The sequence below is a fragment of the Saccopteryx bilineata genome, chromosome 6 (genome assembly GCF_036850765.1).
Source record: "Saccopteryx bilineata isolate mSacBil1 chromosome 6, mSacBil1_pri_phased_curated, whole genome shotgun sequence".
Classification (NCBI taxonomy): domain Eukaryota; kingdom Metazoa; phylum Chordata; class Mammalia; order Chiroptera; family Emballonuridae; genus Saccopteryx; species Saccopteryx bilineata.
In genome coordinates this window covers 127,797,188-127,815,132 of record NC_089495.1, presented here as the reverse complement: position 1 = coordinate 127,815,132, position 17,945 = coordinate 127,797,188, and the positions used below count along the sequence as shown (strand labels likewise).

The 17,945-nt window shown below is 56.4% G+C and overlaps 2 protein-coding genes and 1 non-coding gene across 10 annotated transcripts in view; all 3 read left to right on the top strand.

Moving 5' to 3' along the window:
* The window catches only part of NPLOC4 (NPL4 homolog, ubiquitin recognition factor), a 72,981-nt gene extending 68,961 nt beyond the window's left edge, over positions 1 to 4,020 (top strand). For both annotated transcript variants that reach the window (XM_066236103.1, XM_066236104.1), the window contains one exon: positions 2,033 to 4,020. In XM_066236103.1, the coding sequence (XP_066092200.1) occupies positions 2,033 to 2,190 (158 nt within the window). In that variant the 3' untranslated portion in view covers positions 2,191 to 4,020. The remainder of the gene's footprint in view (positions 1 to 2,032) is intronic.
* On the top strand, positions 699 to 774 carry TRNAA-GGC (transfer RNA alanine (anticodon GGC)). The gene has a single exon. It is a non-coding gene; the product is annotated as a tRNA-Ala (tRNA).
* A 2,735-nt stretch (positions 4,021 to 6,755) lies between the features above and the next one.
* Positions 6,756 to 17,910, top strand: FAAP100 (FA core complex associated protein 100). 7 transcript variants are annotated; one of them, XM_066236098.1, is made up of 10 exons: positions 6,758 to 7,022; positions 7,160 to 7,278; positions 7,702 to 8,633; positions 9,826 to 9,982; positions 10,440 to 11,209; positions 11,346 to 11,482; positions 12,869 to 12,957; positions 14,287 to 14,373; positions 14,766 to 14,903; positions 15,259 to 17,910. In XM_066236098.1, exons 1-10 carry the CDS (start codon positions 6,858 to 6,860, stop codon positions 15,293 to 15,295), a joined length of 2,631 nt encoding a protein of 876 aa, XP_066092195.1. In that variant the 5' UTR covers positions 6,758 to 6,857; the 3' UTR covers positions 15,296 to 17,910. The 7 variants fall into 7 exon arrangements, 6 of the variants coding, with proteins under 6 accessions (XP_066092194.1, XP_066092193.1, XP_066092195.1 ...); XM_066236100.1 differs by having other exon boundaries at positions 12,841 to 12,957; positions 14,290 to 14,373; XM_066236099.1 differs by having other exon boundaries at positions 6,759 to 7,022; positions 12,841 to 12,957.
* The last annotated feature ends 35 nt before the right edge of the window (positions 17,911 to 17,945 follow it).

Sequence of the window (17,945 nt, the reverse complement as noted above, 5' to 3'; positions counted from 1 at the left end):
GGAACACCTGCCCAAGGTAACAGACAGGGCTCTCACCAGGCGGCGAGGTCACATAGCTCAAGGAGGCATGAAACCCCACAGTCTGTTCTATAATTCTTTTTTTTTTTTTTTTTTGTATTTTTCCAAGCTGGAAACGGGGAGAGACAGTCAGACAGACTCCCACATGCGCCCGACCGGGATCCACCTGGCACGCCCACCAGGGGCGAAGCTCTGCCCACCAGGGGGCGATGCTCTGCCCCTCCGGGGCATTGCTCTGTTGTGACCAGAGCCACTCTAGCACTTGGGGCAGAGGCCTAGGAGCCATCCCCAGCGCCCGGGCTATCTTTGCTCCAATAGAGCCTCGGCTGCGGGAGGGGAAGAGAAAGATAGAGAGGAAGGAGAGGGGGAGGGGTGTAGAAGCAGATAGGCGCTTCTCCTGTGTGCCCTGGCCGGGAATCGAACCCGGGACTTCTGCACGCCAGGCCGATGCTCTACCACTGAGCCAACTGGCCAGGGCTGTTCTGTAATTCTTCAGGGATGTATAGTGAGACTTGGGGTCTGTGTACAGAAAATGACCTTGGCCTCCATAAGCATACTGTGTACGAGGATCAACTCAAGACAGGTCATGACACATGGTAGAATCTAAAACAGCAGATAGGTTGAATATTTTCAGGCCTTGGGGTAGGACAGGAAAACACTGACCATAAAAGTTTGGTCGGGCCCTGGCCAGTTGGCTCAGTGGTAGAGCGTCGGCCTGGCATGCGGAAGTCCCGGGTTCAATTCCCGGCCAGGGCACACAGGACAGGCGCCCATCTTCTCCACCCCTCCCCCTCTCCTTCCTCTCTGTCTCTCTTTTCCCCTCCTGCAGCCAAGGCTCCATTGGAGCAAAGTTGGCCTGGGCGCTGAGGATGGCTCTGTGGCCTCTGCCTCAGGCCCTAGAATGGCTCTGGTTGCAACAGAGCGACACCCGGGATGGGCAGAGCATTGCCCCCTGGTGGGCATACCGGGTAGATTCCAGTTGGGCGCATGCGGGAGTCTGTCTGACTGCCTCCGTGTTTCCAACTTCAGAAAAATTACCCCCCCCCCAAAAAAAAGTTCGGTCAGTTGGACTTTATCAAAATGAAACACTGTGCTCATCAAAAGACTGTTAGAAGCATGAAAAGGCAAGGCCTAGGGTGGGAGGAAACAGGTGAGGGAGGTGCATGTATTTGACACGAGACTCACTGAAGTATGCGGTTGTGCATGCTCCATGATGGGCTTTGCTGAGAAATGCTTGCACAGTGTCAACACATAGACGTGAAGTGCATGGTCCTAAAATATGACGCTGGCTACGATGTCATGGGCAATAGGAAATTCTCAGCTCCATTGTAACCTATGGGACGATTGTTTTATGTCCATGTCTATCACAGACCAACATTGTTAAATGACACATGATTGTATAGAGAACTATACATGTTGATAACCAGTAATCCAAACAAAACATGGGTGAAAGCTGGGCAAGACTCCAACATTTCATGAAAAGTCAGTGATGGTCAATATCCTTGGTTGGCAAGGAAATGCAGACTCAGTGAGCTGCCCCTGCGTGTTCATTAGTGGCTAAAATGAGAAGCTGCCAGCAGCTAGAGCCTTCACACAGCTGTGAGAGCGAGAGCAGGACCCAGCAGCCACACCTAGGTTTTTACCAAAGACTCCTACAAAAGCATTCATGCAGCTTTGTTCACAGTGTGTCAGAGCTGGAAATGACTTGAGTGTCCATCAGAGAACCACCACTCAGCAGCAAGGGGCAGAGCTACCAACAACAGCAGGGGCAGCAGGTAGGCCAAGAGCAGCATAGCTGACAGATGGCTTCAAGCTCTGTACCCAGCAGCTGTATTCAGCAGGGTTCTGGGTGCAAGCATGGGACCCATACTGGGGGTTCTCAGGCCGCATTTGCATAGAGCAGTTGCTTCTAGAGTTTACTTTCACTCCAATAGGCAGTGATGTAGAGCCCAAACTGGTGAAACATTTTCCTTGCACAGAAAAGATGAGTGCTGCTTTTCTTTCCACCCTGCAGGCACAGTCGGGGTGCAGCTTCCAGGCCTCAATGATTACGGAGCTGTTGGGGGCTCTTCGCATGCTGCCGCAGTCGCCATGTGGGCCTGTGAGCACTGCACCTTCATGAACCAGCCGGGCACTGGCAACTGCGAGATGTGCAGCCTCCCCAGGACCTAGGGCTCCAGCATACTGGCAAGACTGGGCCCACCCAGCCCTCTCTGAAGCCAGGGTCATGGAGCTGTTCCCACAGAGGGCAGTCCTGAAGGGCAAGGTGGGGGTGGCTGCCCTGGGGTCTCCGGCCTACGAAGCCTCTCAGCACCAGGCTTCCCTGGAGGATGGAGCCAGGCTGGTGCTTTGCTGGCTAAAACCAGGCTCCTAGTGGGGAGCAGGGCTGCCTCATGCAGATGCCTCTTGATTCCAGCCCCCACTGTAGTGGACAGACTGGTGCCTCGACATCACCACCTGCAGAGGAGGTGGGAGTGCTGCTGCCACCAGCTTCTCCTGTCTGGATGCTGTTTGTTCCTGTCCCTCCCTGGTTGTGGTTGGGCTCTTGCTGGCCTTTGTACCCTGTGGCCCTGGGGCAGACCCTGCCTCTGGGGGCCAGTGCTTCCCCTTCTGGTAGCCATTGTCCAGTGGAAACATAAGTGGCCACAGGCTTGCCGGCCTCCCATCTGCTTGGTCTGCAGGTTATTTTGCTGCCCACCCTTTATCTTGTTCTCACTTGATGTCCAGGTGGGATTTTAAAGTTGGCATTGGTTGTAATAACAGTTATCAGTAATTCCTGCCCAGAAGACTTTTATTTATTTTTTTAAGATAAAAGCTGCATAAAAGGGGAGTAAGAGAGACTAGTGTCCACTTCCTTTTCTCTAGTGAGTCCCTCTGGGTGTGTACAGGGTGACTGAGTGTGGACACGGGGCCCGCAGTCAGTTCTCCTTGGAAGTAAACCTCAGTGCCTGAGACTTTTCTGCCAGGCTACACAACCGAGGCAGCTGCAGATAGGGCTGTCTGAACAGGAGCACAGCAGTGGCTCCCGCCAGACAGGTGGCCCCCCTGGATGGCCAAGGCTGCTGACAAGGCCTCATGGGGTGAACTGGACTGCTCAAGACCAGAAGCTCTGGTCCCCTTTGCCCCATACACAGTTCCTTCCTGTGTCCCTGCCCAGCCCTGGTCTTTGGCACAGTGACATGGTCATTGAGACAGGCCCAGGTGAGGGAGTAGGGGCTTGGCCTGCTGTGAAGCCATGTGGGTCTCTCATGGGGAACAGGAAGGTTGCTACTGTACTAATGGTGTGAGGTCTGGGCCATTCCAGGACAGAGGTCGTGTTCAGACCTTGCACATGTCCTCGGGTCCACGCATGTCCTCTGTGGCTGGACTGTGGCCAGGCCCTGCCCCAAGAACCTGTGGGCATGCTGATGCCTCTTTGCCTTAATAAGAGCCAGATCTCTGAGCTGCTCTGCACCCCTGGGAGAGGCTGGCCCAGATACAGAGTGCTTAGAGACCTCATGTCTGCCCTGGGGCAGGAGCAGTCCTGTAGCACCCTTCTTTTCCCTCAGTAGCTGCTATGCACAGAGAGCACTGGGTATGGGCTTCTTTGGTGGCAAGAGTCCTGTTGTCTAGCACCTCCAGGTCCACCAGCACAGACTTGGGTCTGGCCAGGGCAGAGCAGCTGATCTGGTGAGGCAGGAGGGCCAGAGCAGCCAGTCCAAAGCACAGCCACCTGCCAAGGACTGTGGTCACACAACTAGCGGGTGCACTGGCTGGAGCTCTGGCCTCTGTAGTCTGGTCCTGCAATAATCAGAGACAAGGATGTGGGCAGGAGCTGTGCTTGACCTCGCTTCTGAGACCTCACTGCCTCTACCAGCTCCTCTCAAATCTTTCTTGTCTTCATCCACCCAGCTAGCTTCCTTTTCTCTTCCACTAGCATTCTCATTCAAGTTCTGGCATCCACATAATTCATCTGTTTTCTTTTGTGTTTTAGCTAAAGAAAAAGCATTGTGGTTTCTTGGCTTCTGGTTTTGAGTCACTTTATTTAATAGTAATGTACTTTTTTTTATTGTCCAGAGAGTCAGAGCTCCGTGTTAGGATTTGTGGGGGTGCCCTGCCAGTGGGCTCAGCCCAGGAAGCTCAGCCACCTCCTTTCCACAGGGGAGGGGCCCTCTGTCCCGTGTGTCCCACCTGCCCTTGTGTGAACCTCCTCTGCCACCACCAGGCACCACAGCCCAGCAAGCAGTGACTGAGTGCTCACTGGCCCAGGTGAATGCCGCTGGCTGCCTCCAATCAGTCTGTTGCACTCTGCTCCGCATGGGGCTCAAGATGTGCTTGGAAACTGGGTTGCATTAGCGCTGCCTAGACACAGCCCTGCAGTGGGACTAATAAAAGTACCTGAAGTGCTGCTGGGCTTCCCTGTCACTCTGGGCCCCAGGCCTCTCCTCGTGCACTGCACATATCTCTGCAGGGCCTTTGTGTCAAGTGTGGCCATAGAGGACAGAGACCCCATTCCCCCTGTCCAGGCTCCTGGGCTCTGTGCTTCCAGCAGGTGCTCTGGGAGGAAGAGGAGAGCCTAGCCTCCTTGGGTGCCTTTCCAGCCTGTCACCCATGTGGCTGCTCCTGGGCCTCTGCATGCTGAGACAGGTGCATATGGCCGGGGAGCAGGTGAAGGATGAACCTAAGGAGCCACACCGAGTTGTAGGGTAACAAGACTGGAGGTGACATGCTGCTGGCCTGAATTATCTTGTCCCTCTAATTTTGGTGCCAGCCTTCAAATGCACCTTTTAGCATTGTTCCTCCTGGTGAGTCACTGCTTTCTGAATGGATATATAAAACACCACCTGCTGGTGTTTGAGGGGCCCTGTGGTGGGCAGGCCCTCAGCACCTGCTTCCAAACCTGTTCCTGAGATGACTGCTTTAATTCACACCATTGTCAGCTGGCCCAGGGCATGTCACCACTACTGACCTTGAAGTGAGAAGGTTCTCAGAACTTCCCCAAGATATCAAGCAAATGGAGTGTACTGCTTGGAAACAGAGCTTTGGGGTCCCCCTTTTTCTGGTAGGTACACCTGATGGGCAGGCTGTGCTGCCTGAGAACAGTGCCCAGCACAGCCTGAAGCTTCCCAAGAGTTGGGAGGCATAATTTGTCCTTGGGAAGATTACACTGCCTCCAAATTTGGCATAGAGACCACTGACTGTCCTCAGGCTTCTGGCCAGGAATGTACACTTTGCATACGCATGCAGAGGCTCCCTTACTTGGTGTCACTCCTCAGATTTCTGAGCTGGACTGTAGCCCTTTGCTGATGTCTAACCTCCAGGATCAGGACTCGAGGCCCTCTTTGGATGGGCTGCTGATGCTCATAAATCCTTGTCATCCAGTGTGGGCTTTCCTGGGCTTATAGCCAGGAGCCCGCTAGCCTCTAAGAAGGGAGTGGGACAGAGGAGCCACCCACTTCACAGTGCCTGAAGGGAGATTTCCCTCCGCGTTGGAAAACGGCCTGGGAGGACAAGCATGTGGCTCACAGGCCTGGGGAGCAGAGGAGACCTGGGAAAGGGTGGGCAGTCAGAGTGGGACATGGCTTGAAAGAAGCATGTCCTCACTTCAGAAGGCCAAGTGGGAGCCCCTGTTGCCCTCCCTTTTGCCAGCATCTAGGATAGCATTTCACGCCCCAAACCAGGGAGCAGAAAGGGGCAAACACTGCAAATGCCACACACATTGTGTCCGTGCCAGTGCCCAGAGGTAGGACAGTTCGCTGTGCTAGGGGATGAGTGCACACCTCCCCCTCAACAAAGGCACTTAAAACTTGTTGCAGCTTTACGTTTTGGCAGACACACCAGCTTTCCTGATGCCAGCTTAACTTCCAAGCCTAGAAACATTTGGCAGCTGGGCCCCTTCAGCATGCCATGCTTGGCCATGTCCCCCATATGCCTCTCATGGGAGGCCTTGGAGATTGTTTCATTGGCTTCTTAAAGGAGAGGGATGATTAACGTCTACAGGTACCTTTCAGCGGTGCTCTGGGTCTGGGTCTCCAACTTTTTCATCCGGAGGAACACTCGGCCCCTCTGGTCAGCACCTCTCCCAGGCCCCAGAGGAGAAGAACGATGAGAGGGAGCAGCCCGGTGAGCGCAGACTGACTGCTGGTGATTGCCGTCATTTTCTTTATGGCCTTCTGCCCCACAACCCAGAATCCCTCTGGCTTACCCAACTGTCCATTCAAACCAGCGCCCACGTACAGTTCGTGTCCAGACAGAGAGGGGGCACTCCCAGCAGTCAGAGGGAGATCTAGAGCTGTTAAAGCCCGTCCGCTCGCTCCTGGACACACAGGCGTTCCCTAAACCCTAAAATGCCGCTTTAGGGGCAGCCCGCCTGGTCCGGAGATGCGTCCTTCCGACCCTGGGAGAGCCCACGTGCTGGCCCGGGTGGGAGCCTGTCCAGCTCTAGGGCGCATGAAGGGAGCGGGGCTTGGTGCCGGACCTAAGGGGGCCCGCGGCCCTGCACAGGCATGGGAGATGCTGTGGGGCCTCAGGGCATCCGCAAGACGGCGCCTCGGATCGCCCCGTGGACAGATGGCGTGGGAGAGGACGGGCCATCGGGTTTCCTATATTTGCTCTGTGTCCCCTAACTTCATCGCAGGAGCGTCCACTCTCAGCCCGCGGGCAGGGACTTCCGCCCAAACTTCACCTCGCGGCCGGGGTCCCGCCTCGCCTCGGCCCCGCCCTCGCGTGCCGCTTTACGGCAGAGGCCGCGCCGCGATGTGGGCGGCCGTACAGCGCCTCCGCCGCCTCCCGAACCAGCCCCAGTAGGCAGAGAGTCCTCCCCCGCGCGACCCGCGCTTCACCGGAGGCGGGCGCGCACCATGGCCGGTCTCGCGCCGCGCGTCGACTACTTGACGGGCTTCAGCTGCCCGGTCGCGGGCCCGGCGGGGGGCAAGCCCCACGTGCTGTGCCTCGGGGCGGAGATTTTTCTTTCCACCGGGAGGGAGCTGGTCTATGTCTACGATCTGGAGGGGAGGCAGCTGACCGTGAGCATCGGGGCAAGGGTGGAATCCTGGGCCCGGAGGGGCTGCACCAGGAGGGTGAAAGGGAGGCGGGCCTCCTGGTCGTTCCGTAGAAATTTGTTCAGAACTAGTGCTTCTGCTCTCTGCCTCCCGACGTCCAGGCGGTGTACCGGTTACCTGCTCCGGTGTGGCACCTGGAGGTCCTGGCCCTTCGCAGGGTGCTCTACATTCTGTGCGCCCAGAGGGGCATCTATTGCTTGTCTTTGGACCAGGCGAGCAGGTGAGGCGGGGTTGTTGGGCTGCACTGCTTGGGGCTGGTCTAAAGGCCGGCCCTGCCCTCCCTAAGAACCGGCCTGTAGGACTCGCGTGCTCCTGAATTGGGCTCAGAATGAGCCTTCAAGAGCCGGCGCCATGGGGACACATGGGGACGAGGGGTTCAAAGCCAGCTCAGAAGTGGTAGTTGTGCCTAGCCCAGTACCTGCGTCCCTTGACAGGCTGTTGCTGGCAGGGAATCTTTAGTAAATGGGGTGCAGAATGGTGAATCTGTAGCCAGGAGCAAGACCTGTTTCCTCTGGTCTGATGCACTTAGAAGGTTGGTTTCTGTGATCCCTGAGTCAGTGGTTAGAGGACTGCTGGGTAGTGGTAGGTTGTCATGAAGACAGCATGTGAATATCTTGAGTGACACTTCCCTGTGTTTTCATAGGTCTGTGAACCAGAGTGATAGGGACGACGAGGACAGTGAACCTCCTGTTGTGATCCCCGTGGACCCAGACACCTGTGTCCTCCCTGATGCCACATTGTGCGCTTTCACTGTTCTGGACCATGTACTCATCACGCTGGCACAGGGCCCCACCCTGTGGAAGATGCAACTGTTTGAGTGTCCCTGCCCTGGAGAGGACCCTAGGCCCCCATGCCAGATTGGCGAGGTGGAGCTGTCCACCTACACACCCCCAGCTGGGAGCCCGCAAAAGCCTACAGTCCCCTGCTTCCTCCCAGTGTTGTATTCTGTGTCACCACCACCAGGCTCCAGGTACCCGCACAGCCACCTGCAGTGTCCCAGGGGCTTTATGCTGGAGAGGGCTCTCTTTGGGCTACTCTTTGGAACTGATGCTTCCATCCTGGAATCACCCGTGATCCTCTGTGGCCTCCCTGATGGCCAGCTCTGCTCTGTGGTTCTAAAGACCCTGGTCACCTCCAGGTTGGCCCCTGGTGGCCCGAATGCCCTTGTCAGGATTCTCCATCACCTGGAGGAGCCTGTCATCTTCATCGGGACCTTGAGGACTGAGCCACTGGCAGAGGACATAGAGGATGCATACTCTGACTGCTTGGTGGCACTCGGTCACCATGGCCGGACACTGGCTGTCAAGGCCAGCTGGGATGAGGCGGGAAATCTGGTGCCAGAGCTGAGGGAGTACTGCCTGCCAGGGCCTGTGCTTTGTGCAACCTGTGGCAGGGATGGCCGTGTGTACCACACCACCCCCTCCAACCTCTGTGTGGTAGACCTGGCTCAGGGAGGCACCTCCCAGGATCCGGCACAGCCTGACAGCCCAGGAGGCCTACCGTCTCTGCTTTGTCCAGCCAGCTTGAGTGTGTGCAGCATCATCACCCTCTCACTGTTGGCCAGGTCACCTGAAGGTATGAAGCACTGTTAAAACCTGAAAATTAAAGCCTGGGGGATGGGTGGAACACTCCTTTGGCAATCTTCTCCCACTCAACCTCCCCTCAAACTGGCCTGTCCTCTCCCTGCCTTGTCTCCCTGGCTTCTGTAAACTTGATAGGACAGGCTTATACTTACCTGGCAGAGCCTTGTGGTTGACAGTCCTTGTCTGGGGACAGGGAGTGTCTGACTGCGTGCATTCTGTAGGTTTAGGAGTGGGAGATGTGCGCTCTACCTGGGCAAGAGCGTCTTTCCATGACAGGTCTTATGTTGCATGTAGTCCAGGGTAGATCCACATTGGTTCAGGTCAAGCCTTGACATTTCTCCTTACAGCCAGGAAACACCTTGGATGCTTACCGTGTGGCCCACTAATGAGCCCAGTCTGCAGTAGAGGCAGGTGGTATCCTGGAGCTCTGATTGTGTGTGTTCTGCACAGTGTTGGGGGACAGTTTGCCCAGTGCGCATTTCTGCTAGACAGCTCATGAGTCGGCCCGAGAACTGCCACGGATAACTCTAACAGGAAAGAAATGCTTTGAAGGGGAAAGCCCACCATTTACCGCAGAGAAAGTGGGGAATGGTAGGGCGTGGGAAAGCATGGTAAGCCCTGGGCTGAGCGGCAAGTGTTTGTGTGCTGAGAGCAGGGCTCAAGGCCTCAGTAGTGTTGGGCTTGGGGACAGGCAGATAGATAAGCCTGTTTCCTGGAGGGCTCCCTGGTAGCCTGGGAGCAGGAGAGTAGGCAGGACGATGCCACAGACTTCCAGAAAGTGCCACTGAGACAGAGCAAAGCAAGGGGGAGGGGCGCAGAGTAGTCACTTTTCTCAGAAAACCTCAGAGCAGTTCTGCTTGGGCGGCCTGTTGAAGGTCAAGCCATGTCTGACTGATGTGACTTATGTCAGTCCTTGTTTGGCCCCTTTTAGTTCCTTGCATGTACCATGTATCACCGCAGTGCTGCCTCCACTGTGCCAATGTCCCTGCCATGGAGGGCCCTGTGGCATGTGCATAATGAATGTGGACAGCTCCATTCAGCCCCTGGCACACGTCCAAGCTTTCCTGTCTCCTGGGTCCTCACTTTGGTGCTGGCTTTTTGCCAGCACTTGTCTTCAGTCTTGGGGAGCTCTCCCAGCAGCTTGCCCTCCTCACAAATTGACTGGGCCCACCTATGTCCATCAGGTAGCACTGAGCTACTGGCCTTGTCTGCCAAAGGCCGCCTGATGACCTGCAGCTTGGATCTGAACTCTGAGACACCTCGCCCCACCACAGTGATCATGGCAAACATGGGCCAGAAAATCAAGGACTTGCTCTGTGGAATCGGCACCATCTCTGAGAGGTAAGCAGCAGGCTGTGTCCTCAAGAGGCAGTGTCCTATGTGTGGACATTGGTCCTGGCCAGACCTGTTACTTTGCCTCTGGTCCCCAGAGAGAGCCCCAGACATCAAATTGCCTGACAAAAGGGGCCCTCACCATTTTCTCAAACTGCCTCCCTTTCCCTGGTAGGGGGTGTAGGAGATCCTCTTTTCCTTCCTGCCACAGTGATGCTGGCAACAGTCCCTTCCTCTGACCCATCCAGAGAAAGGGGGTCTTTCACTTGTCCCCCTATGGCTCAGAGTGAGCATCTTTAGGCTCTAGACCCTTGTAGATTAGTGCTGGCCACTCTCCGGGCTGTCATGGTAGCTCAGAGGAACAAAGGGGCCAACTCAGAACAGGGACACAGCAGGAGGCTGGCCTCAGCACAGGCACCATCTCTAGCCTGTGTAACCTGGCTGGTGCCCCCTCTACTCTTCCCAGAGTATCTTCTCTAAAGAAGTCTGTTGATCAGCGCAACAGGGCCCTGTCGTGTCTCAATGAAGCTATGAATGTCAGCTGTGCCCTACTGTCCGGACGGGAGGGCCTTCAGCCTATCTCATGCACAACTACCACCTCCTGGAGCCGCCGGGAGCTACAGGATGTGCTGACCGCCACCTGCCGACTGGAGAACAACAGCTTCCGCCTGGACCAGGGCTGGGCCCTGTGCATCCAGGTGCTGCCCCACACCTACACCTCAGACCCGGACTTGGTGGGCTTAGCCGTGACCTACACCATCCCCGTGGACCAACTTGGCCCTGGTGGTCAACAGGAGGTGACGCTGCCCCTGGGCCCTGATGAGGACAGCATGCTCAATCTTCCTGTTACCGTGTCCTGTGCACTCTTCCACAGCCTCAGGAAGGTTGTGGGTGGGGCCCTGGTCCCATCTGATTCCTACAAGGACCCATCCTTAGATGGGTGTACTCTCGATGTCCTGCCAGAGCAGGAAGGCATCTGCTTGCCCTTGAGTGAGTACACAGTGGACATGCTTCAGGGCTTGCGTTTCCCTGGCCTCGCTGAGTCCCACACACAGTCCCCTGGTTCATTCCACTCTGTCAGCGATCCCTTAAACACCTTCCTGGACACTTGCCACAGACCTGGCAGCGATCCGTCAGGACCCGACTCCCTGTGGGCGAAGTACCGGCCCCCCTCTGTGGCTGCCATTAGGGTGTCAGCAGACCTGCTCAGAGCTGCCTTGAGTGACAGTTACTCAGGTTGGTGGTACTGACTAGCTTTGCTTTGGTCCTGGGGCCCTGAGTCCTGTGGATGTGCTGAGGCCTATTGACGTGAGGTCCTTCCTCCCTGTCCCAGGATCTGTCCAAACTCATGGCCTACTCCTCTGTCCTTTAGGCATGTCCCTGTGCTGTGCCACCCTGCAGTGGCTCCTCACTGAGAATGTGACAGCAGATGTTGTGAGAGCTCAAGCACTGTCCTCTGTCCAGGGAGTGGCCCCAGATGGCACTGACATCCGTCTCATCATCCACGAGGCAAACAAGGGGTTAACTTGCCTACCTTTGGGGACATCAGCCTTGATGGCAACTGTTTCAGAGTGGTATCTCCAAGCATTTGGGTGACTTGAGAGGAATCCTGTTTTTTCTTTTTCCTTTTTTTGGATTTTTATTCATTTTTAGAAAGAGGAGAGAGAGAAACAAACGGGGGTAATAGCAGGAAGCATCAACTCCTATATGTGCCTTGACGGGGCAAACCCAGGGTTTCAGCCTGCAACCTCAGCATTCCAGGTCGATGCTTTATCCAGTGCACTACCATAGGTCGGGCAAGAAATCCTGTTCTTGTGCCTACCCTGCAGAGGATGCCAACTCCACTGGAGTCTGAGGCACGGCTGTGCTGGAGCAGCCTCTGCAGGACCAAAGCCCACCCAGCACTGCATACGTGGCCCTACCCCATGCACTTCTGAACTCACAGCCAGTTGCAGGGACCCCACCAGCCCTAGCTGCTCACCCCTAGATCACCAGACTAGGGAGCATCACAGAAGCGACTTAGATGGGGCACTGGCAGCTAAAATGGAGCTACCAGCTCCTGGCTTCTCCCTGAGGTTCCCCTGGTGGCAGGCCCAGGCCATGTCCAGCCAACCCTTATGTCCAGTGTTGGAGGCTCTCGCAGAGGAGCCTAGGCAGCCAGGAAATATCCCCCAGGGTGGTGGGTGGAAGCTGCCTTGACCTCGGGGAGCCAGCCACTGCTCACTGCACAGCCCTTTTTTGCCAGGCCAAGACCAGGCTGGTGTCTAGTTTGGGGCATCTCTGGGCCTTGATTCTGGGGCCTGGTGGTGGGTAATGGCGGGGTCCTCAGCCTCATGGGTGCCCCACACATCTCATGGATACCAGAGGAAGAGCTGCTAATGACAGTTCTTCCTAGAGCCCTCCAGCTCCTCAGGTCTTGCCTTGTGTCCTCTGTGTGGAGAGAGAGCCAAATGACCTGGTTCTCAGTCTGAGCTTGCTGTTTCATCTTCAGTGTAGTCAAAACCTCCAGGAGGGCACTTTTCTGACATCTGACCTCAGCCACCCAGCCCACACCCTGTTTTCACACCTGAAACCTTGACCTTGCTGTCAGGTGACCTGAGTTGTCTAGTGTGGGCTGTGGGTACTGTTCAGGCAAGGTTGCAGCTGTCACCTTGTTCTAGATTGAGTGCCAGAGGGTCTTGGGTTCTTCCGGGACAGGTGAGCAGATTTGCTGTTGGTCAGCTGGCTGGTTCATTAGGTGGAAATTGCCATTAGGCAGAGAGACCCGGGCCTACATGTCTTGTGGCATCAAGCTTTGTGTGGGACAGTGTAGAAGGGCAGCCCAGACCAGGGAGCTATGGGTGGGTACAAGGCTCTCTGTGTTACAGGTGGCTGTAACCGACTTGTGCCCAGCAGGGCCCATCCAGGCTGTGGAGATCCAAGTGGAGAGCTCCTCTCTGGACAACATGTGCAGGACCCACCACGCTGTTATCAGACGTATGCAGGTATATCAGTCTGTCGTGGGCCTGCTGGGCCAAGAAGTCTATGGCTCCCCGCATGGGGAGCCAGGACAGCCTCTACCTCCTTCCTGCTTCCAAATGTACATGTCATATAGGCAAGCTGAGGGTATTTGCTGTTTACCCTCTTGGCAACAGCCCCTGGTGGGTGCCCAGGGCCCACCTGGCCAACAGGTTTAAGGAAGACATTTCAGCTTGTCACCTGCCAGGGTCAGCTGGAGGTTTCTGCACTTGTCTGGCTAAGCAAAGACCTTGTAAAGAGACCATGCCCTGGGGTCAGACACCCTTGGCTCAGGTCTTGGGACAAGATGTCAGTTTGTCTGAGCCTCCATGTCTTTGCCTAGAAAGTGGGAGTGGTTGCCAGCCCCTCATGCAGCCCCAGGGCTGTGTGCCACCTGGTGCAGGATTAGGCTGCTTCAGTACTGTACTGGGGTGGGTTCATGTTCAGAAGAAGTGTGTCAGCTGGTGCTCTTGGCTGGCACAGCCCATCCGCTCTTCACGGGTCTGCAGTACAGCCACCTGCCATCTGACAATTTCCCTTAAGCATGGTCTCTGCATCATCTCACCCAGGGACTCACCAGTGCCTGTTCCCAGGCCCAAGCCCAACCCCTGAGAATCAGAGCCCACAGTCTGACTTTGGAGAAAGTCTGAAGGCTGTTCTAGACCTGGCCCTTTTAAAGCAATCTTTTTCTTTTTTCTTTTCTTTTTTTTTTGCAGGGACAGAGAATCAGAGAGAGGGATAGAAAGGGACAGACAGACAGGAATGGAGAGAGATGAGAAGCATCAATCATCAGTTCTTTGTTGAGACACCTCAGTTGTTCATTGATTGCTTTCTCATATGTGCCTTGACTGGGGGGCCTTCAGCAGACCGAGTAACTCCTTGCTGGAGCCAGCGACCTTGGGTCCAAGCTGGTGAGCTTTTTGCTCAAGCCAGATGAGCCTGTGCTCAAGCTGGTGACCTCCAGGTCTCAAACCTGGGTCCTTCCGCATCCCAGTCCGATGCTCTATCTACTGCGCCACCGCCTGGTCAGGCGACCCGGCCCTTTTTATCCTATCCCACTGTGACCCCAGTGATAACCTCACTCCCACAACAGCCCTTCCTGGCATATCTTGAGGCTTTGTATCCAGGCTCAGGAATCTGGTCCTGACCTTCAGGATCAGGGGCTGGTATGTGCCTGCAGTGCAGGGAAGACCCAAGGGGGCCAAGGAGGATTTAGGGGGAGGGAAGGGACCACCTGGCTTAGGGCTGAAGGACAAGTGCCCTAGGACTGTGGCGCTACCTGTGACCCTCTAGCAACCTGTCCCTTGTTCCCACAGAAGATGGTCATGGAGCAGGCTGCTTGGGGCTCCAGCCCACTTGACCTCCGTGTGCAGTATCTTCAGCAGATCCAGGCCAACCATGAGGTGAGGGCCTTGGGAGTCCTGTCCTCAAACCTCCCAGCAGCTTGGACAGTGAGGACTGTCCCCAGCCAGGCTCCTCTGTTGAGCGGGGTGGGGGAAGGTAGAGAGTGGGCTCAGTCCTTTCTGTCTCTGGCCCACTCCTATCGCTTGGCTAGAACCTTCCTATAATCTGGGGGTGTCGTTTCTCCTTCAACCCAGCCACTCTTCTGTCCTGAGGGGTCTTCAGTGGCTTGGAAGGGTATCCCACGCTTTGAAGTCATAGATGAGTATTTGTCCTGAACTCCCTACCATGTCTCAAGCAGGGTTTGTGCATGACAGGGGTCCCTTAGAGGAACCTGGTGACATGCGTGTGGGAGGGTAGGGGGCCTAGCTGTTGCCATCCCCCGCATCTGCAGACACTGCTGTGGGAGGTGCAGACCCTACGTGACCGGCTGTGCACGGAGGACAAGGCCAGCTCGTGTGCCACTGCTGAGAGGCTCCTACAGGTGTACAAGCAGCTTCGCAGCCCCAGCTTCCTCCTGCTGTGATGCCAGGTGGGCCCCGCCCCAGGCTCTGTCCACACTAACAGCCTCTCTGAGGAGGCAGTGCCTCTGGTTGCATGGAGAAAAGTCCAGAACACAAAAGTCTAGTTTCCAGCTCCTGAGCAGGGAGGCGGGTCCTCGTTGATTGTGGCCATGGTAGGTCAGGGTGAGCTTGCTGCTGCACAAACAACTGGCCGCCCTCTGTGGGTATGCTCACGGGAAGTAGGTCATAAAGTGAGTTGTTTCAGGACAGCCTGCTGTATGCTGGGCCCTGCCCTTGCTGCACCTTCCCTTGTGCCTGCCCTGGCCCTGTCCTGCCTTGGGTTCAGGGCCTCAGCCTCCATCACTCCTTCCTTTCCTTCAACAGCTGCCTGTGGTCTCCACCCTCAACCTGTTGCTGCTGAGTAGTCTCCCCTGGATCACTGATGTCTTCTCCACTCAGAAATCCAGCTCAGGACATAGGGCCGGACCCCAGGGCAGGAGTGGCACTGCTCAGGCAGCTTTTGGAGGCCAGGGAGAGATAGCTTGACCAGGGCAGGGGTGAGGTTTCTGTCTGGCTGTCACTGTTCCTGGGGACACTGCCTGTCCACACCTGCCCTGCCACCCCACTCTGGGTGCCTTGGTCTTGCCTCTGCACTGCTGGGGCTACCCAGTAGAAGGTGCTCCCTGTGACCAAAGCACAGAAACTGGTGGTGAGGGGGGTGCTCTGTGTTGGCCTGCAGCCTGGACACTCATCAGCTAAGTCCCTGTGGCCATGGCCACCCCTGCGCCTAGCACTGTGCGTTCCCAGGGCCCCAGTGGGTGGACGGGCCTGACCCGCTGCTGGTGTTCGTAGTGTTTGGGGAGGTGACTCCTAGATGTCACATGGTGCTCTTTGTGTGGGGCTGTAACAGCCCTGCTGCCACCAAAACTGCCCTCTCTTTAAGCTGCCTCTGCCTCTGTTTTGTCACCCTCCCCATCAGTTGGAATGTAGCTTTGACCCTGATTCCTGGATGCCCCCAGCTCTATACCAGGTAAGCCTTGCACTGGGTTCTTCATGGCCCTGGGGTGAAGCACTACACATAGAACAAAGGGGAAAAAACTTGATAAATATGAAAGGAGGCAGGAAAGGAGGGACTGATAGGACACAAGGCACAAAGCGATAGACCACAGCCCAGCCGTGACACGGTGTAAGAGCTGGGTGGACACACAACCAGTCAGAAAATCACCCCAACTAGCACAGATGCATGGTTGGTCCCTGCGGCCACTGCTTAAGGAGCCCCCTGGAACAAACCCTCACCTGCTTGGGCACCCACTCTCAGTACCCCTTGGCTACTGAGTGTGGTCTCCGCATGGAGTGGGCTGTGTGTGAGGCCTTGGACTGGCCAGGTGATGGCCCCTACACACAACTCCAGCTCACCTCAGCCACAGCATGTCTTTCTCCATCCAGTCCCAGCTTTTATTCCCCATCCCAGGGGTGCTAGGGCATCCTTACTACCACCACCTCTCTAGTCCTCCCCTTCTCCACCAGACACACACACACACACACACACACACTCTCTCTCTCTCTCTCTCTCTCTCTCTCTCTCTCTCTCTTCTTGCCTCCCTTCTACAGCAGCTGCCCTAGGCTGTATGGGCAGCACTCTGTGAGTGCCTCAGGCCAAGTGCACTGTGGCTGGCAGTGAGACGGAGACCCCTCAACATCCTGCATGATCAAGGAACCCAGGGGGCAGTGCGCTGGGATTTCCAGCCTGGTGTGGCCTTCTTCCAGGCCCTAAGACTGGCAGCTGGGCCTCCAACCTTCCCTCCCAAAATGCCACAAGGGGGCAGCACAGGCTGCAGCTCAACAGTCCAGGTCCTTGTCCTGCCTGCTGGGACTAGTGTCTTCCTCCCAGAGCTAACTGGCGTCTGCCTTTGATCCCTAGCCCATGACCTCAGCCCTTTGTCCCTAAGGCGAGGGTAGCTTGCCCGGGGGTCCTTGGAGAGAGGTTGCAGGGAGACTTAGGGGTGACCTAGCAGGACTTCCATGCTCCCAGGACTGTTCAGCCCCTTCCTCTCCTGCACTTCTCCCTGGTTATGCCTGTCTGATACCTGGCACCCACCTGCACCCCTCTGTGCTGCCCTCCTTTCTTAGAGCATTCCATTCTCTGACCCCTCTCCTTGGTCAACCCTGGCAGGACTCACCGGATGAGACTTTAGGCCCCAAGCAAGGGCTGGGGCTGCCCTGGGTAGGGAGAGGGGCGTGGCCTACTGGCAGGGTAGTGAGGTCATTTCCGTCAGGTGAATTCTCTGTCCCCTGTCTCATCCTCCCTGCATGCCCTAGACCTTCACTCAAGATGTCTCCCACTGGCACCCGTAGTCCCCCATTTCCCCATTCTCACTGTGCTCACCAATCCCAGGGAGCAGGCCTACTCCGAAGTCCCAGGTCATGCAGCCCATCCAACAGGTGTTAGTCTGTGTGGGTGTCCTTGTGGGCTGGGGGTTCTGGGTTCCCCCTGCTATGGAGGAGACATGTGGGTGAACCATGGGCCTTGACTGATAGGGCTGCCAGCCAGCTGTGGGGCAAGTCAGGTAAGGAGCTCTGTGTACAGGTTGGGGGTGGCCTTGGCCTAAGGGCCCCTTGCAGGGGGTTGGATGGGGCTGGGTAGCAGCAAGGCAAGTGCAGGAGTGGGAAAGGGCCCTCTCCTCTGGCCATCTGGCCACAGCTTTGTTTGGAAAGTGTGGGGTTGCTTGTCCATCAAATACTTATAGGATTCTGAGACCCTGCCCCAATTCCGGGAGCCATGGTGCCCTTTGAAGACATGCTAACCACAAAAACCCTCTCTAACTGGCCTGGTCTGTCTGGGCCTCCCAGCTACCTCAGCCCCAACCAGTCCAGCTAGGTGGATAGGGTGAATTTTCCTCGGGTTCTGGGGAGGTGTGTGGGAGCAGGACAAGAGGAAGAGACCCAGGGCTGTGCTTGTGCAGGATGGGGGAGGGGGCAGAACCGCCTGGACCTTCCTCCTGCACAAGCCCCTGACACTGCATTTTCTGGGCTAGAAGATTGGGGAGGTCGAGTGCACACCGCAGGACCCA